Source organism: Musca autumnalis, unplaced genomic scaffold (assembly GCF_047663935.1).
Source record: "Musca autumnalis isolate F117 unplaced genomic scaffold, ASM4766393v1 scaffold_3, whole genome shotgun sequence".
NCBI classification, from domain to species: domain Eukaryota; kingdom Metazoa; phylum Arthropoda; class Insecta; order Diptera; family Muscidae; genus Musca; species Musca autumnalis.
In genome coordinates this window covers 105,326,837-105,346,698 of record NW_027411866.1, presented here as the reverse complement: position 1 = coordinate 105,346,698, position 19,862 = coordinate 105,326,837, and the positions used below count along the sequence as shown (strand labels likewise).

Here is a 19,862-nt window from a genome sequence, read left to right as displayed (position 1 = left end):
TATTTACTTCATCTTTTTATGATATTGTCATTTTTTGCAATGTAAATACTGCATTTATAAAGTCAGCCAGTAACATGGTTGCCGGCGTTTGATTGGCTGATACGCCGACTTTGACATTTGTTCCAGTTTTTTGACGTATTTTCCATTTTTTCGCTTTTTAAGTGGGCACTATCAAATTGGCTTGTCCATCCGATGAACTCCTTATGTACGTGTGTGCTTAATAGGTGTGTAGCAAAGCATTCAATCAGCCTTCAATCTACAACCAAAATCTTCAAATGTTCCTCTAAAAAACGGAGGAACTTAAATGTTTTTATTTCTTTCCCACTCATAAGTCAGTCTGACTGCCAGCATTTATGGTAGTATGTGAAAATTTTTAAAATTTTGAGAATGTATGTGTGAGTTTTCCAAGACTGATGAAAATCAAAATAGTTTTGATTTCAAAATGAACCCCCATCAGTCTGGGTGAATTGTGTTTATTTTCAAATTGTCAATAAATAATTTTGAAAAATAGAAAATAATCAGCCTTATTACGGTTGGCGTAGTCGTATCCAAAATTGCAAATTGACGTGTCGTAACGTCTAATTGATATTCAGCCTTATTACGGTTGGCGTAGTAGTATCCAAAATTGCAAATTGACGTGTCGTAACGTCTAATTGATATTCAGCCTTATTACGGTTGGCGTAGTCGTATCCAAAATTGCAAATTGACGTGTCGTAACGTCTAATTGGTATTATGTATGTCGTACACGACATTTTCGCAACGACTAATTGGTATTATGTATGTCGTATACGAGATATTACAACTCTGTATGCCATTCTTTTACAATTTTGCTACCAGGAGAGGCGTTTTATTACGAGAAACGCTGTGAAATTAGTCGTTAGAGATTTTGTTGACGACAACAGACAAATTTCTTAAAACGTTAATAAAAACGAGCAAATAAAATGGATTTAAACAAAAGGTATGTGTCTATATAACAAAAAGATTATATATTCGTATAAATTTTATAATATTGCACATGTTTTAGAACAAAAGTCACCACAAAAGAGCAGTTTGACACAATGGTCCAGATTTTGCAGAACAATCCAAATTTGGCCAGAGGTTCTGCAATGGAATAAAAAAATTAGCGTGAAAGAAGAGTGGAATAAAATTGGTACGAAACTCAACATTTTAGGACAGCCAGTACGAACAGGTGAGGGTTGGATGAAAGTCTGGGCTGACTACAAATTCAAGTTAAGGAAGAAGTTAGTTCCCAATAAGGCGGAATGTCGTGCTACACGTGGAGGATCCTTCAAGCAGTACATACTAACAGACACGGAAGAAGCAGCATTAAGCTTGTTACAATTTGATACAATTGAAAACGCGGGCAATCAGTCAATTGGAATCCAGCAGCCTTCAACGCTTCGAGAAACAACCACTGAGGAAGAACTGTTTGAAGCATGTATAATCCATGAAGATTTAGAAAACCACGATCCCTGCACAGTTACTCCCCAAAGCGTAAGCAGGTCTCATGCAAAAGAGCCGCAGGTCGTAGTGAATCAGGATCGCCGCACAATAACCCTTGTAAGCATAGGTATCACTCATGGAAATGAGCAACAGGTCCAAGTGAACCAGGATCCCTGCACACTAGTCACAAATACCCCTCACAGAAATGGATTTCAGCAACAGTAACTGAGTATCAGTCATGGAAAATATGTTTGATTCTGGTCGTAACTGTTTTCGTCTTACTTTTAAATCGTTCGGATAATATTCATCCTCATCGTCATATATAAAATAACCCACACTTAACATTTTTATGGTTTATTATTAAATAATAGTTTTTTTTTTATTTTAACTGACTCTATTTTTTGTTTTCTTTTCTATAACAGGGTGGCGTGAAATAGTCGAAAATGTTAATAATCTTCAACACTCTGTATTTTTGCAATCTATTACAAAACAGACGTAGTCGAAAATTTTACATAATACCAAAAATTATTGACTACGACAACGCCTACGACACTTGAACGCCTACGACAGCGCCAACCGTAATAAGGGTCAATGTTGGTGTTGGAACACAAAAAACCTAGAATTCATTCATTTTTGGAGGAGAAATTGAAGATTTTTAGACTTGACACTTGGTTCGTGCTGTACACTTGTTCTTTCGCTTTCGTAGAAATCACACGCATAAAGGTAAAGTCTTGTTTCTTTGAAACCCACCAACTTTACAACAAAGATTTGAAAATAAACATACATAAAATTACATGCACCAAATTGTTTTTATTTTTTTGGATTTCTCACACTGGTATCACGCCAACACATACAGAAAGGGTTCATCGGACTGACGGCACAGACTGATAAATGAGTGGGGGCCTTTTCTTTTTGACAATTTTGAAAATAAACCATGTTCATCGGATTGATTGCGTTTCATTTTGAAAATCAAAACTATTTTGATTTTCCTCAATCCATAAAATACACACACATTCTCATATTTTGAAAAATGTACACATACTACTACAAATGTTGACATCAAAATTTGATAGTGTATGGAGCGCTTTAATCATGGTAGAACAATAAAAGGTAACAGCAATACCCAGCTGACTGAACTGGGCTGTAATGTTAGTGTCAAATTCCATACGACATTTTATATATTTCAAGGCATATTCATATAAGGTAAATGCATGAATTACAACAACTAACACATTTACAAAAACAACATTGTTGTTATTATTAATTGTCAAAGATAAATATTGAATAATGGGGTCGTTCCAAAAAATTTTTCAGGAAAAACATAAATACATTTTGAAAATCCTCTTAAATAGAGCAAATTTGAATCAATATGTAAATATAAAGCATATAGAACTGTCATAGATCATTGTTATTACGCATTTACGGTGAAAAGAAATTTGTGGTAGCAAATTTCGAAGTTTCAAATTTCATGAGTAGACCCTATTACATTTTGAAAACTAAATTTACAAAAAAAGTAAGAATACAGCTGATTGTCACTTCTACCTTGTATAAATATGCTTTGATATATTTATTTCTATTTTCGATGCATGGCACAATTACCCAGGTAGTGGTATTACACCAGCTGATTGAATATGAAAAGTCAAATCCCTTTATAAAAAATTATTTTTGTTGTAATTTCCCCAACAACATAAAGAAAGTTTTGACATAACATATTCAAAATTTTACGACACCACTACCTGGGTAATTGTGCCATGGTTCGATGTATATTAGGGATATATGTATATTTCTTGAAAAACAAATTTATTCATCAGAAAAAAAAACTATTTCCCATAAAGACTTCTTCATATCATTGACATGTAACCCCCTCCAGGTCCGAACTACGTGTCCATGGCGGAATAACAAGGTGTTACATACATGATGAAATAATAAGGTGGCGTAAAACGGCTGATTGGTTTCAATCTGTCAAATTTTTTGTTATTGTGAATAAATTGTATGAAAACGTAAACAAACATTTTGACATATTGAAGAATTTTTGGCCAAAACAGAGTTGTATTTGTGCTACTTACGTGACCTGTTAAATAGAGCTCGATCTACAAACCCCTGTTCGGTAGCACGAATTTTTTGAGCGCAAATTATTATTTTCCAATTTTTTTGGTTTTACACAAACTCATAACATCTGCCAGAATCTTATTTGCATATTTGCATATAAGATGTCTGGCCCAACTCTTCACGACATCGAATTCGATGTCGCTGAAGAGGAAGTTACTTCAACTCCGCAAGTCAGTTGTGATGTTCAAACAAACATCAAAAATGTAAAGATCGCTAACGATCGCAAACGACAAAGGCTGGAAGCTGCTTTATCACCCATTTCTGTCAACGCCTCTGATCTGGCAAACAAACTGGCGAACTATAACACAAATGATCAAAATAAATTCGGCATCTTGGGAGTCCTAGCCGACGTAAACCTCAAAACTAGACAACCCGCCAACGTAACTCGGAACGTCACCGAAGAAGACACCACAAAAAAAGCCACTGCAAAAACTTGGTGCCCTCCAATTTTTGTTTACAACATGGACATTATAGCTCTTGTAGAATCTTTAAAAACTACAATTCCGGCAGGTTCTTACAAAATAAAAAACATAAACAAAAGTAAGAGCAAACTCTACTTTATGGACCCTACAGTACATGCCTCAATGATGGCAATCCTAAAGGAGAAAAACATTCATTCCTACTCTTTTACTCCTAGAGAGCAAAGACAAGTGCCACTGGTGATCCGTGGTTTATTCAATCGCACTGACGCCGATAAAATCAAACTGGAACTTGATGAACTAGTCCCCAATACGGTAGACAAGGTGACAAAGTTTAAAACGCCATATTCCATAAAAAGAAATAGCGACACTGGTTTATATGCCGTTTCTCTCCTTCCAGGAAAAAGACTCGGTGATGTTAGTCACATTAAAGAATTACAAGGTCAAACTATGTATTGGGAGAAACCCAAACGAAAAGAAAGAGACATACAATGCCACAGATGCCAAAAATGGGGCCACATAGCACGAAATTGTAATTCTGCCTTCAAATGTGTCAAATGTGATCAAGAGCATGCTCCTGGTCAATGCCAACGAGTCCGTTCAGAAGCAGCAGAAGTTTACTGCACTAATTGCAAAGAAACTGGGCATCCAGCCAATTATAAAGGATGTCCAATATATAAAAAATTCGTAGCTGCTCGTCATCAGAAAGTGGCCAAAGCTATAGAAGAAAAGAACATCGCCAAAGCAAATGTAAATAGAGCTATCAACATGTCTCAAATCTCGCCAGGGAAGACTTTCTCAAGTCTTTTCAACACACAGCATCCACAACAAAGTAAACAAAACAATCAACGCCCAAAACCCACTATAATTGAGGAGTTTTTGAAACTGGCCAACTTTTTCTTGGAGCCTGAGGAAATGACGTTGGAGCAGGAAATAAACTTATTCCTTAAACGTTATCAAACCATGTCCAAAGCTGACGCGAAAACTGAGTTTTTACGTCTATTAAATAAAGTAAAAGACAATTATGGATCATAGATATTCTCAGCATCTACATTTATTAACATTTAACGTCAGATCGCTTGTCGATGCAAGTCGACAAATAGACTTACAAAACACTCTTTTGAATAACAATATAGATATCTGCTTCGTCCAGGAAACCCACCTACGAAGAAACAAAAGAATTAAAATGGCTGGCTACAATTTTGTTCCAAGCTACTTATCTGTCGGGGTTGCAGTGGTAATAAAGAGTCACTTCCTGTTTAACAGAGTCACAGTGGATGACATCGGAATTTGTACATCCTTTATCCAAATAGATTCATCATTAAATGGTATTAACAAGAAGTGGTTACTAGGATCCATTTATATACCTTGTAATTATCCCTCGCATCAAATGAAAACCGACCTTGACAAAATTATCCAATTCTGTCGAAGTTTTGATTTCTTTATCCTCGGCGGAGATCTCAATTCCAAAAATACGGTATGGGGAGACTCTTCCAACAACTCAAATGGAAATGTCCTATTAAGCTGGCTACACGATAACTCGTTGGAAGTTAGTCGTATCTGTGCCTCATCGCCATCATATCCCAATGGCCAATCCTATCTGGACCATTATCTAATAAGCCCGCAACTTATCAATGAAAATCACCAACATTATAGAGTGGAGACTTTGCCATCATTCTCTGACCACTATCCCATTAAAATGTCATTGCGATTGAATAGTTCTGGTTTCACCATCAAATCTCCAAAGTGCTTCACATCATACAAAAACACGAACTGGGATAGATTCCGAAATGAAATTGATGTTCTTTCTCAAAATCTTATCCCTCCAGTCAACAGAAATCTAGAAAATGAGGAAATAGATAACGTTATTAGAGACTTCAACAATTCCTTTTTAACAATACATGAATCAAATTCTCAAGTTCTTACCATCAAAGACGATAAATACCCGCTTTCTGAGAGGACAAAAAGACTGTACAAAATCAAACATCGCTGGCAGAAGGACCTTAAACTTATATTTCATCGTACTGGAAGCAGATCTGGAAGTGAGTACAGAATTTTATCTAAACAAATCCAACTATTAAAAATATTAATTAAAGAATCAGTCAATATTGAGTTAGCCCAGCAATTTAATAATAGGCTGCAAAATATTAAACCTGGACCAACAGCTTTTAAGGAAGTATTCAAAATTGTGGGTAAAAATAAAGCGCCATTTTGTACTCACATTATTCAAGATGATGAAAAGATCACAAATTCAAATATGATTGCCAATAATTTTCAACACTATTATTCCTCGATATTTGTCGAAAAGTCTCCAGAAAGTCCCGTTGCCGACTTTGATACGAAGGTGGCAGATTTCATGGTTTCTATTCCTCGCCATATATACTCCTTTAACGATGAATTCACGTCCTTAAACAATAGAGATCTCCACCACTTCACAAACACTGAAAATGTTAAAGATATAATTGTCAGGATTAACAACAAAAAATCAAGCGGCTTCGACGGCATTTCCAACTTCATAATTAGGAAATTTCCTGAATCCACCATCCAACTACTCACCTGTCTTTTCAACCATTGTATTAACAATGGATATTTTCCATCCGATTGGAAGACGGCCAAAATAATACCAATTAAGAAGAAGCCGAACAGCGAAGTTGTGGCAGAATTCCGTCCCATATCTCTCTTGTCCAACCTTGGCAAAATATACGAGCACGTGCTGAAAGAAAAAATTGAAAGAGAATTTGTCATTGAACCAATTTCCAATTATCAATTCGGATTCAAGAAACACCATTCAACTCAACATGCCCTGTTAAAATTCCACAGTGATATTACCAACAATCTACGAAATCAAATATGCACTGTAGCAATTTCTCTAGATATAGAAAAAGCCTTCGACTCAGTGTCTCATAATGGAATTTTATACAAGTTGGTTGATCTGGGTCTTGATCCATATATCATCAAAATAATACAAAGTTTCTTTTATAATCGAAGATTTGCGGTACAAATACAAGATGCTACATCATCGCTTGGCCAAATTAGTAGCGGGGTTCCACAAGGCAGTGTGTTAGCGCCGTTTCTATTCAATTTATATCTTTACGACTTTCCACATACTAGATTGGATTCTCAAGCCATACTATATGCTGACGATTGTTTGATATATTCACACGATGTATCGCCAACAGCAGCTTTAAACAAGGCAAATTTACATCTACTCTCCATAGACGAGTATTACAAGACTTGGGGAATAAAAATTAATGCAGCCAAAAGTACAGCTATATGCATCCGGAACGCCTCAGGAAAGTGCCCCAGATATGTAGTTCCCCTGAGTAAGAGGCTGCAATTGTCACTGCATGGTACTGATATTCCTTTTGCAACTAACATCAGGTATCTGGGTGTTAACTTTACTACTTTAATGAAGTTTAACTCGCATGCTCGTTCAACTCTTCAAAAAGCCAAACGTGTTGCTGGAAGATTTGCATACCTTTTTGGCAATAGGCATCTCCCTCAGAGCACAAAATTACTTTTATACAAAGTGGCAATACGATCGATGCTGCTATACGGCTTTCCAATCTGGTTTACAATCTCCCCAGTGGTGGCCAAAGAAATCGAGATATTCGAACGAAAAATCCTGAGGAAGTGTACAAATCAACATTATGAAAATCCTACTAAGAAATTTTCAAATACTCACATATACAACACCGCACGGGTACAGCCATTCTGCAACCTGGCAATCCGTCATTTAGATCATTTTATAAAAGGTCTTGCCAACCATGATAATATCTAAATGAACATAATTTACGATGCTGAAAAATATACAACATGGAACGACTCAACTTACCTCTCGCCAGTAGGTGTTATCAACGAGAATATCAACAATGATCCTGACATAATAAATGTACCTGATTTTTACAAAAATTCCTTAGAAGGCACCCATAGGGGCTAATGTAACAATTATAAGATATTTGATTATATTTCTTATACGAGCTTTGCTCTATCGCTTTATTCTTTACTTGATGTTTGTTTGTAAACACTACACCTTAATTTGATACTTATCATATCTGTGATATCCATACATATACACATACAATATGTTCACTGTTTACAAGAAATCATATGTTTATTGTTTATATTAAGCTGTTCGACAGTGGTATCAACAGCACTCTGTTAATTTATTTTAATGTTATTTAGTTTTAGTTATTTATTTTAACAGTCTATTATGCACTGTTACCCAGACGTTAAGACCTCGAGCAAGTCTTGTTATCCATATACATATTTTTTTTACACAAATGTATACTCTTGTCATACCAGCAAGTGGCGTTCCTATCAAAAAAAAAAAACTATTGTTTATAGAATAAGACTTTACAGTTCTATGTCATCATACATACCATGTTATCAATTTTATTTACATTTCAATATGTTATCGAAAAAGAAGAAGACTCAATAAAAAAATTTTACTTACTTACTTACTTAAATAGATCTTGGTTACATCAAATCACACCAAACGTCAAATTTGCTCACAATAATGCAATACTGTGAATTGCTTGTTTACATTTTGTATGTGATTTTATTCACAATAATGTATTTTGACAAGTTAGCCTTCGTCTTTTATTCTTCTACCAGAAATGACGCAAAGCTTTTCTCAAACGTTATTTTGTTTTCGGTTTTCTTAATGGGTAAACAAGTTCGCGACGTTTCAAAGAAAAATCTGCAAATTTCAATGACATGCAATATAAGTTAAATAGACAACATTAACAACTAAAATAGTTATGTATATAAATACATAAATAACTTTATACGTACGTTAGTTTTTTTAATAATAGGATATATAAACTAATGTATATTGCATTGCAAATTGTATCTACATATCATTCTTTGCCCCAGGCAGCTAGGTATTTCATTAAATCAGTCAGACTTTCAAAATCAGTGCGGCTTGTGGGTGGCTCATCACTAGTTAGTTTTGGTAAAGCGCCTCCCATTTTCATGCGAAATTCTTCCATCTGAAACGGTTATTAGATTAATAATCTTTCTCTAAGTGGATTCGAAACCAAAGTCGTTCGAACTGCTGCGAAACATTTTTTTTTCGAAGAAACAATGGGATTTGTCTGATCATATATTCTCCGTGAGTTTTCTCACTTTCTCTTTTAAGGCAAAACTTACGGGAATTTTTGACTAATTTCTGCTTTCAATCAAAGTATTTTAAGTTATTGAACATGCCTTGCTTTCAATCAAACAAAAATTACCGACAATAACAGTTCGATAGTAATTCAAAAGAATTTGATCCCGACTTGAATTTGTATGTTTTTAGATGACATTAACTTACATTTTTAGCTCCTGATAACTTCCACACGCCAAAACAGAATGCTCCAGTCCCCAAAACAGCATATAGAGTACCCCATCCCAGTGCACGCATAGCTAACGCCGAACCTTCGTCCAACAACACCAATGTTTTTGTACCTCCTGTTTCTAATAGCTTTGATTCCGACTTTTTCGCTTTACCCAAGGTTTTGGAGAAACCAAACAAAGCTGATATACCTCCCACCAGGCCAAGAAATGCGGCTCCTGCAATGAACAGTTTGTTTTGTAATCAAAAACAGACTATGTTGCGCACTACAATAGACCGAAGTAACCAGACATTGTTATCGATTTATTTTGTACCCACATACCTTGTATTCTATGCTTTTTATCATCTGTAATTGTTGTCCGTGGTTCACTCATCTCTATTCTGTTAATTTTATTTAATTTTTCTTTTATTTTTTTCCTATTCCCATATAGATTTTGCCTCTTGCCTTTATTTACATTTTCTTGTTTTTGTATGCGGTTGAAATGTCACATTGAACGACTTTTCTTTAAAGAGGTGTGTTCAGTGAATGATGAAAACTGCGAATGGGTTGGCAGAGCACAGTGGGGTATTTGGTAGAAAAACTCCAAAGGTTTTAAGAAATGTACATCCCAGAAACTACATCAAACCAATAAAAAATCGACTTTATTGGCATGAAGAGTGACGTAATAATAAGGTGTTCCGAAACAAAGAGCTGATTGTCATTCTAGATGTAAAATGTATTATGGAGAATGCAATCAGAAAAAATGTAAACAAAACCAAACGAAATGTGTACAAATTTTGATGTATTGTCTGATGAAATACATTACCGCCATATTAGTAGAGGAGTGTAAAAATTCGATGATTCTATTGAAAATAAAATGAGGGAGTAAGTTGAGTTGAATCGCTAAGCTAAATTTTTTTTCTTTAAATTGTACATTTTTTGGAACAACTCTAGCACAGTAAAAACTCTCCCATATTTTTGAAATTTTTTCCAGTGGTAGATATTGTTACGCTGATCATGGGGATGTATAATTTTATTGAGGGACGGACCCGGTTATCCTGTTATTTGACTCGAAATTCCGGGTACAAAACCGGGTTAGACCCTACTGTATCAGCGCAACAATATCTAAAGGCCCCCACTCATTTATCAGTCTGTCCTTCAAAAATGAATGAATTCTACGTTTTTTGTGTTCCAATACCAACATTATTTTCTGTTTTTCAAAATTATTTATTGACAATTTGAAAATAAACACAATTCACCCAGACTGATGGGGGTTCATTTTGAAATCAAAACTATTTTGATTTTCATCAGTCTTGGAAAACTCACACATACATTCTCAAAATTTGAAAAATTTACACATACTACCATAAATGCTGGCAGTCAGGCTGACTAATGAGTGGGGGCCTTAACTCTGGAAAAAAATTCAAAAAATTGGAGAATTTTTACTAAAAAAAAATCCTCCCGATCGGAGCTGAGCGCTTTGGCTCAACTTATGCCAAAAAGAGAACCTTTTTTCAGAATAGAATATTGTTAAACAAATTTGTTCATGACGAATTTCTATCTGTATTATAATCCCACTGTGTGATGTGTATGTTCAGTGTTGTGAGGAAATCTACAGGGTCAATGTTTACATCAAAAAATAAAGGTTAGTTTCTTGATTTGACAGCAGCACATACGTAGATACGGAAACAGAAGTACAGAAAATGTCTAGAATAATTTTAAACGCAATTCGAAATTCACGTAATAATGCTAATAAATTATTATTCAGGTAAGAATATTAGAATTTGAAAGTTTCCACGTTAATCGCTTATCACGCTTTGACAAAACAGAGATGTTATGCAAAAAAGAGGTATGATGCAAAATGGTTGGAAGATTCAGAAGACACAAGGAAGCACAAGACTTTTGGAAAACAATAAATGCACCGGTAAAGTTTTGCAACAATGGCAACGTTCAATGTTTATACAAACACAAGATACTCCAAATCCAGATAGTTTGAAGTTTTTACCTGGCATTGATGTTTTGGGAAAAGGCAATACATATGATTTTCCAGGGGTATCCGCAGCACATTGCAGTCCTTTGGGTTAGTAATGACAATGAAATAGGTTGAAATTATACTCTTCATCCCCATATATCTCTATTTACAGCCAAATTGCTATTTCGTATAGAGGGTGTACGGTCCGTGTTCTTCGGTAGCGATTTTGTAACCATTTCCAAGGAAGAGGAAGCTGAATGGGCCGTAATAAAACCTGAAGTATTTGCTGTTATAATGGATTTTTTTGCAAGTGGTTTGCCAATTTTACATGAAGCCAAACCAAATGCTGATACACAAATTAACGAAGAAGATGATGAAACTGTGATGATGATTAAAGAACTGCTCGATAGTCGCATTAGACCTACAGTGCAGGAAGATGGTGGTGACATTATTTTCATGGGTTTCGAAGATGGTATTGTAAAATTGAAAATGCAAGGCTCCTGTTCGTCTTGTCCCAGCTCTATTGTTACCCTGAAAAATGGTGTAGAGAATATGTTACAATTCTATATACCCGAGGTGCAGGGTGTTGAACAAGTTTTTGATGAATCGGATAAAATTGCCGATAAAGAATTTCAAAAATTGGAAGCAAAAATAAATGGCAAAGAAAGTGATGCAACAACAGCTGAAACGAAATAAGGATATTTGTTTGGACGAACTCGAATGATGTAAAATGTTGTAACATTTTTGTCATGATTTGTGATTAAGTTTAACTTAAGAGTTATAGCTACTGTGAGCCTAGCATTAATAAATGTTGTTATTAGATGATTAATTGAGCTTGTTTATATTGAGGATAGGTGTATGCCATCATGAGTATTATGGATGTTGAGGAGCAATTAAATAGTTGTGTGCGTACACCTGATGAATGACATGAACTCATTTTAAATCCAAACTAAAGAAAAAAATGTCTCAAAATAAGAAGAACATTACAGCTATAGGAGGTGGACCATCACAAGAAATATCTTTGTCGTCCTGCAGGTACGATCTACGGAATTGAAGAGACATGGGATGATAATAACAGTGAAATTGGGCAGACAAATGAAAAACCTCAAAATGAAAACCCAATGCATCCGACAAAGCCCGGGAAATTTGTTTTTGAATAATAATAGTTTCTATTTTGACGCTTTTTCTCTTCTGTTAATTTGAAAACAATCCAAATTTTACACAGTTTTCCTCTATTAACTCCAGAACTTCACTTAATACCTTTGACAATGTGGGCTGAGCCATCCCGAGGTTAAAGTCATTACCATGGGATTTTTGAAAGTCTCTTCTGCAAAAACACATACACCACATACACTTTAAGGGGTGGCTGTATTGCTGTTGATCTGTGGGTTTTTAAAGCCATTTTTAATGCCTCTACTATATAAATAACAGCGTCTTTTGGAAGCCGAAAATAGGCTTTAAACCTAAAAAATGATTAGCAATTATTTTATATTTTATATAACAGCGTCTTTTTGTAGCCGAAAATAGGCTTTGAACCTAAAAAAATAACAATTATTTTAATGAATGTTGGAAACCAAACATACTCACTGTATTGATGGCAATTCTATAGGAATCGACTTATCTCTTAAGTGTCGCCTGATAGATGCTACGTTAAATATATTTTCTTCACTATCATCAAAAAAATAATTCCATGACTCACGTCGCAATACGGAATCGACCCATTGAACTGAAAGTTGCAAATTTCTTTCGTTAAGCATTTCGTCCTTTTCTGGGCATTAAAAAGGGAGCAAGTTGAGTTTAAGGGCTAAGGAACAATGGAATTTTCGGAACTTCAAAGGCCCATATCTCGGGAAGTATGGACTTCAAGAAAGTTATATATTGTCGTAATCAGTGAGGTGAGACCTACCTGGGGCCTAATTACGACATTCGATTGGATCAATTGCTCGAGAATGAAAAAATCGAACTATGAAACCTTATTAGCGCCACCAACGGTACATTTACTAAGACAGATGCATTAGCAATTTGTTATAACAATGTCAAAAAGTCTTACAGAAATTAATCATTTCGAGTAGCTTGCGTGCACAAATTATTACCCAAAATACTATTCAACGATTTCAACAAATATTTATGTACATTTTTTCATTAATAAATTTGTTTTTTGCTTTAAAATAAACACATTTTTTACCATCTACCTTCTTAATGTTCTTTGAAGAACATAGGTTTTCATAGTTCGATTTTTTCTTTCACGAGCAAATACTCGATCGAATCGAATGTCGTAATTAAGCCCCTGTAAAAAATGTAATCCCCATCGGATTTGGCATGCCAGCTACGCTGCGTGATGCGTATGTCGTAGATGTCGCGTCGTCAATCGTCTCTGCGACAAAATTTAAAAATTGTACTACGTATAGCGATAGAAAATAATCGTCGATGACAAGTTATCGGAGATGTAGCGGAGCTTTTTTTGTTTTGATTTGAATAAATCAGAAAAAAATATCAGCAAGTTGTACACAAAAGTTATAGTTTTTTAAAATGATAAGCTCAGTGGAACTATTTTTTTGATGATAGTGAAGAAAATATAGTTAACATAGCATCTATCAGGCGACACTTAAGAGATAAGTCGATTCCTTTAGAATTGCCATCTGTATAGTGAGTATGTTTGGTTTCCAACATTCATTAAAATAATTGTTATTTTTTTAGGTTTAAAGCCTATTTTCGGCTACAAAAAGACGCTGTTATATAAAATATAAAATAATTGCTAATTTTTTAGGTTTAAAGCCTATTTTCGGCTTCCAAAAGACGCTGTTATTTATATAGTAGAGGCATTAAAAAATGACTTTAAAAACCCACAGATCAACAGCAATACAGCCACTCCTTAAAGTGTGTGTGTGTTGTTTGCAGAAGGAGGCTTTCAAAAATCCCATGGTAATGACTTTAACCTCGGGATGCAGCCCACATTGTCAAAGGTATTAAGTGAAGTTCTGGAGTTAATAGAGGAAAAAAATGTGTAAAATTTGGATTGTTTTCAAATTAACAGAAGACAAAAGGCGTCAAAATAAAAACTTTTTTATTCAAAAACAAATTTCCCGGGCTTTGTCGGATGCATTGACGGAACACACGTACATATAATGGGTTTTTCATTTTGAGGTTTTTTAATTTGTCCAATTTCACTGTTATTATCATCCCATGTCTCTTCAATTCCGTAGATCGCACCTACAGGATTTGAAACCATATTAATTTGCAGTAAGTCTGCTACCGCTTGCTCCATCGACGACAAAGATATTTCTTGTGATGATCCACCTCCTGTAGCTGTAATGTTTTTCTTATTTTGAGACATTTTTTCTTTACTTTGTATTTAAAATGGTTTCATGTCATTCATCCGGTGTACGCACACAACTATTTAATTGCTCCGCAACATCCTTCCACACCTCATCAAAAATGACTTTAGTTTCGCCAAAAAGTCTGACACCACGAGCTACGTTTATGTGGGCTTCCATTTTTTCAAGCAGCATTTCAAATTGCTGTTTTGTAGTAATTTTTACCAATATAAGTACTGAAACACCAAAATACGTATTGCTCTGTTCCAGAACCTGCAAGAATTTACTAATTTTTACTACGATAACAATTTTTCCTTTATGTTATCGAAGAAAATAATAAAAATTAGTAGATTCTTGCAGTTCCGGAACAGACCATAAATAATATTAAATAAATTCACTTAAAATAAATGAAAATGTTACCTACGTTTCTTTTTTATTCGTTTGTAAAAATGCACGGCGATAGCTAATTTGTTGTCGCCGGAAAATGAACTTTATGGCGACAGAATTTGACGTCGTCGGGCGACTTTTGCCATACGTAATGGAAAAATTGCAACTGGCAACGCGACACGACTCGCGTCGCAATACGGAATCGACACATAAATCTAGTTGTTGTAGCAGCATTTAAACCTACGCAGAAGCATAGGCTGGGTTAAATCTAGTGAACTAGTTCAGTACCATAGTTCGTTTGCGAATGAGTTATTTCATAAAAACAAAGAGATAATATAACGACGCAGGTCGTTCATACTGTTACGGAATTAGATTTAACTAATCTCCGTGTAGACGTTGTTTTATTCCCCGATACGATTTGTACCAAATAAAACAGGGTTCGTTTTAGATTACGTTTCTACAATGCTTTATTTACTTTATTACACTTATTCAGAACCGACTTTAATTACAAAGCACACAGCAAGTCTCTAGTTAGCACGCAGCTCTTATTTAACCGATCTGTTCAGTTCAACGCTTAAAACACAACTAACTCGTCATTGCCAGTTCCCCTGTATTTATATCCCAAAGTCTCCCTGTTCGAGAGTCCTCTAGAAAATGTCTGGCAACTCCTCGAATATGTACAACGAACACACAGACGCACATTCGCACTAAGCGAACAACCAGACTCACATACATGGGGGATGATCAATGACGTAATTACAACAACAAATAAATGCAAGAAAAGAAGTAACAAACTAAACGATAATTACATGATTTTGGCAAAACAAACAAAAGAACATTAACAAAAGGTAATGTAACGACTAGAATGATGAAGAGAGTTCTACATGGTAGTTGTTGTTGTTGCTTAAATAAAATAACTGCGTAATAAAACGTTACGTTACAATTCAAATTTTTAAATTAACGGAAATTAAACTAACCACTGAACTATATAGTGAACTATGTCGTTCAAACGAACTAGATTTTAACAACTCTAGTCCCAGGATAAGGATATCCCTTTAAAAATAAAAAACACGCAAATTTGTTGTGGTTTCTTTTTCTTCACTTTTTATTTGTTTCAAAATAACTTTTATTTGCAGCAAAATGTTACAATTGTTTCTTGTTATATATCCCTTCTTTTCTTAGTTGTCACTTGAAACACTTTTCTTGAAATGGGATAATATTTCAAACATTTCATATGAGATTGGTCTGTTTTTTACTTGTTTATTTTCTTAGTATTGGAAAGAATGAAATATTTTCATTATTCTGTTTCATACATTGTTTTGACCATGTGTTTCATTACATTTTTCAACATTTACATGGAATGGGAGAAAAATAAAAAATAAATAAAATACAAAAAAAAAAAAATACATTAAATGTTATTTTAGTACAATAACTTATGCCATTTTTTGCATATAAATAGGTAATTAACATTTATTTCGTTTATTTAAATTTTCTTGTTTTCTGGCTTTTTTGTGAATAATCTCTCGAACTAAAGTTATATATTGCATATATACTGGCTAAAGAAAAAAAATTAAAAATTAAAAAACTTATTATGATAATCTTTATGTTATTATAACAGATTTCAATACTTGTTAATTAAAATTCTTGAAATCACCTTTATAACAAATATTAAGAAATAAACAAACAAAATTAAAAGTCGCATATTACACTTTGCAACATTTTTAAGGTAATTTTGTGCAACCAATTTGAGCTTAGGATTTTTTGAAAGTACAGACCCAAACGACAAAAACCCTAGTTGGATTTTGTGTGTCAGATCCAGCTTGTATTTTATGGCCCCATCTAAACATGGTTAAATATTGACTTTTTGAAGCAATCCTGGGCTATGGGGTCGATTATGGATATCAACCCAACAACTCCAGTTGCGTTGCCCACAGCAAATTTAGTAATAGAATTTTCTATTTCCGCTTTAACATTTATACTTTTTTACAATTAAATTAATGGCTGAAGGTTCAAAACACTGATATTGATTGAATTTGACAAAAATTTCCGTCTTTTTACTCATTTTAATTGCATGATTTTCTCTTCTGGCAACGCAACTACAGTTGAGTTCCTATCCATAATCGACCCCTATATCTCTGAAACCTATGTGAATCTTCTTCTCACCTCTGAAGCAAATTTGTAGATAATGGCAAGAATAAAATATTAGGAGAAATAATGAACTCGAAAAACTACATTTATTGCCTCAAATTTCAAAATATATGCAAAAATTCCACAATTTTTACACATTTCACACCGTATCTCCAAAACCGTTAATTTTCTCTGAATATTTTCTTCTGGAAAAATGTTCCCTGGAATGTAATACACAACATGTCATTGTTGTAAAATACCTCTATGCCGTTGTTTTTAGTACATTTTTCTACGACGATTTCAATAATGTAGTGAAATCCGAAATGCGAAAATAAACTGTTGGTGTGAACTGTGTTTGAAATACGTGTTGTAAAAGATATGATGCAAAATACCGCTGAAACAACAGTGAAGTAAGCATTTTAGAGTTTCAGAATGTTCTAAAGAATTGTTGAGAACTATATTTTGAAGCTTATTTGGTTCAACTCCCAATAGTTCAGCCGAACTGACCAGAATTTCAGCAGTTATGTAAAATTTTCTATATTTTATCGATTTTAATGCCCTAAATGGAGTATTTCTTATGTGGGCGGTTCAAAAGATAAGTTCTACTAGTTTGGGGCTCCACAGAAAGCTAAGGGTATTGAAGAAACTTCCAGAGAGCTTAAAAATAAATCGGAAAGTCTCCATTTGTTCATTAGGGAATGTTCCGAAGAATACTTTTTAAATTTTGACCACCTATTGGGGGTATACCTGAAGGATTGGACCTTAATACCGCAGGCATAGATCCGTTTCCGGATAAAACGACAAGAGGAAGATTGCAAATTTTCAGAAGAGAAAAAAATAGAGTTTTCAAACTAAAAAAACAGTTGAAAGGAGATGGTACCAATAACTCAAAAAACATAAAACGACTTATGCTCATTTAGCACAAGACCACAGAAATACTAATTCCCTAATCACCCTTATTACGGTTGGCGTAGTCGTAGACCTTCGAATGACGTAGACGTTGTCGTAGGCGTAGTCGTAAGTTACATTTTTTATGTGATGAAAAATGATATACAACGACCATTTTTAACTTTTAAAGCATGTTATATCCTAAACATATCGAAAGAAATACATTCGTAATTCCCAGAACGGATTTCTCGTTTTAAATATAACATTTATGTTTTTTGTTACGACAAATCGGTATTACGTATGGCGTAATACGACAAATGGGTATTACGTATGGCGTTGAAATACAAGGAAAGAGTCGTGACCGATTTTGTAAACGACAGCATATACAAATAGAAACAAATCAATTTTAAAAGATTTTTTGGCAATGATTATTGAAATATATTGGAAAATAACTATAATAAATACAAACTTTACTACTTTTATTCATTTACATAAGATACATTTCGTTATCAGATGACAAACTTTCCATTGAAAATCTGTTAAGAGTCCTCATATAACGATTCATGCAATGCAAATTTCTTTGTTTTTTGTTCAAGAGATGATTTCAAACGAATTGTTTTACAATTAAAAAAAAATATACATACATATATTTTTTAATTTTGTATGAGTAAAAAATTGTCGTTGTCGTAAATGTTACATGGTACCAAAATATATCCCTACGACAACGACTACGCCAACGACCACAAAAACGTTTACGCCGAACACTTATTTTGATTGTAAAAACTGTAAGGTTAGTTGTTCTTCTGAATTAATAATTTAAAAATGATCTAATAATTCTATTAATTTTTGTTACCAAAAGAATTCTTTAAAATTTTAAATTTTTGCTTTTTTGTACAAATACATACATAATACCAATTAGACGTTACGACACGTCAGTTTGCAATTTTGGATACAACGCCAACCGTAATATGGGTGAATATATTACAAAATGTAAGGGGTTGATTATGCATTGTCACTAAACTTGAGTTGCGTTGTCAATTGCCGTATTGATAGAGGACAAATTGGATCGTTTCGAAGTTGACGGAGGAGGTAAAAAGACAAAACAAAAATCATTTTTATTCAAGAACGAAATTCCCTGTTGTAGTCGGCTGTATAGATGAAATCCATGTGCACATTGGATTTGCACTCAATTTATAAATTAATATTTCAAACAGTTGTTTAGTCGTTATTTTCACCATATTTTTGATACTCAAAATGAATTAATGATACAAAGAATAAACAATTGTTAAGAAAATGTTTATTTTCCTTTGTATTTTACTTCTTGTTTCTTCGAAAATGTTCATTGCAACTGAAAATAGGTTGTTGCTGAAAAATAGCCGGTTCGTCAACTGGGATTCGCAACTTCAGTTGAAGATTGCCATACATAAAGTAAATTTAGCAACTGACAACGCCACTCAACGACAATTGCTGTCGATAATCGACCCCTAAAACACAATTTTGGTGATGGGTGGGTCTAGAGCAATGATGAACACGAAGAGAGCATTTGTATGGTGAATGATTCACCATACAAATGCTCTCCTCTTTGTGTTCATCATTGGTCTAAGACTCTAGAGCTTTATGGAGCGAGGAAATTTTGGACATCCTGAATAAAAATGCCGGCCACTTTAGTTGGCGGGTGTAGTTTTTCATAATTTTCAAACCCTTTTCTCCAAAAAGAGAACTTTCACGCTGTTTCAAAAAATGCACTTAAGCATTCTGAAGCGGACTTGGTATTCCCTGTATTACTGATTGAATTTCATGTTTTTAACTCCCCTTAAATGATCATCGACTTGTATTACCCAATAAATGCCCTATTTTAGTTGCTTTCAAACTCAAAAAAGTTAAA

The 19,862-nt window shown here is 34.2% G+C and overlaps 3 protein-coding genes across 6 annotated transcripts; 2 read left to right on the top strand and 1 right to left on the bottom strand.

Moving 5' to 3' along the window:
* The first annotated feature begins 106 nt into the window (after positions 1–106).
* On the top strand, positions 107–2,238 carry LOC141397284 (uncharacterized). Of its 2 annotated transcripts, XM_073973391.1 has the most exons (4): positions 154–389; positions 838–958; positions 1,025–1,098; positions 1,172–1,703. In XM_073973391.1, the coding sequence occupies exons 2-4, from the start codon at positions 942–944 to the stop codon at positions 1,666–1,668; spliced, it is 588 nt and encodes a 195-aa protein (XP_073829492.1). In that variant the 5' UTR covers positions 154–389; positions 838–941; the 3' UTR covers positions 1,669–1,703. The 2 variants fall into 2 exon arrangements, 1 of the variants encoding a protein (XP_073829492.1); XR_012411351.1 differs by adding an exon at positions 1,866–2,238 and having other exon boundaries at positions 107–958; positions 1,025–1,189.
* Positions 2,239–4,993: 2,755 nt separating this feature from the next.
* Positions 4,994–9,792, bottom strand: LOC141397285 (transmembrane protein 242). Of its 3 annotated transcripts, none has more exons than XM_073973394.1 (10): positions 9,632–9,792; positions 9,289–9,527; positions 7,807–8,965; positions 7,657–7,748; positions 7,450–7,596; positions 6,528–6,684; positions 6,193–6,412; positions 5,898–6,007; positions 5,339–5,811; positions 4,994–5,270 (listed from the first exon to the last, which is right to left on the bottom strand). In XM_073973394.1, the coding sequence occupies exons 1-3, from the start codon at positions 9,681–9,683 to the stop codon at positions 8,834–8,836; spliced, it is 423 nt and encodes a 140-aa protein (XP_073829495.1). In that variant the 5' UTR covers positions 9,684–9,792; the 3' UTR covers positions 4,994–5,270; positions 5,339–5,811; positions 5,898–6,007; positions 6,193–6,412; positions 6,528–6,684; positions 7,450–7,596; positions 7,657–7,748; positions 7,807–8,833. The 3 variants fall into 3 exon arrangements, with proteins under 3 accessions (XP_073829495.1, XP_073829496.1, XP_073829493.1); XM_073973395.1 differs by having other exon boundaries at positions 6,528–7,596; positions 7,807–8,673; positions 8,769–8,965; XM_073973392.1 differs by having other exon boundaries at positions 6,528–7,596.
* A 1,098-nt stretch (positions 9,793–10,890) lies between these two features.
* On the top strand, positions 10,891–12,090 carry LOC141397283 (NFU1 iron-sulfur cluster scaffold homolog, mitochondrial-like). The gene is made up of 3 exons (XM_073973390.1): positions 10,891–11,057; positions 11,119–11,369; positions 11,434–12,090. Exons 1-3 carry the CDS (start codon positions 10,993–10,995, stop codon positions 11,955–11,957), a joined length of 840 nt encoding a protein of 279 aa, XP_073829491.1. The 5' UTR covers positions 10,891–10,992; the 3' UTR covers positions 11,958–12,090.
* Positions 12,091–19,862: the final 7,772 nt, after the last annotated feature.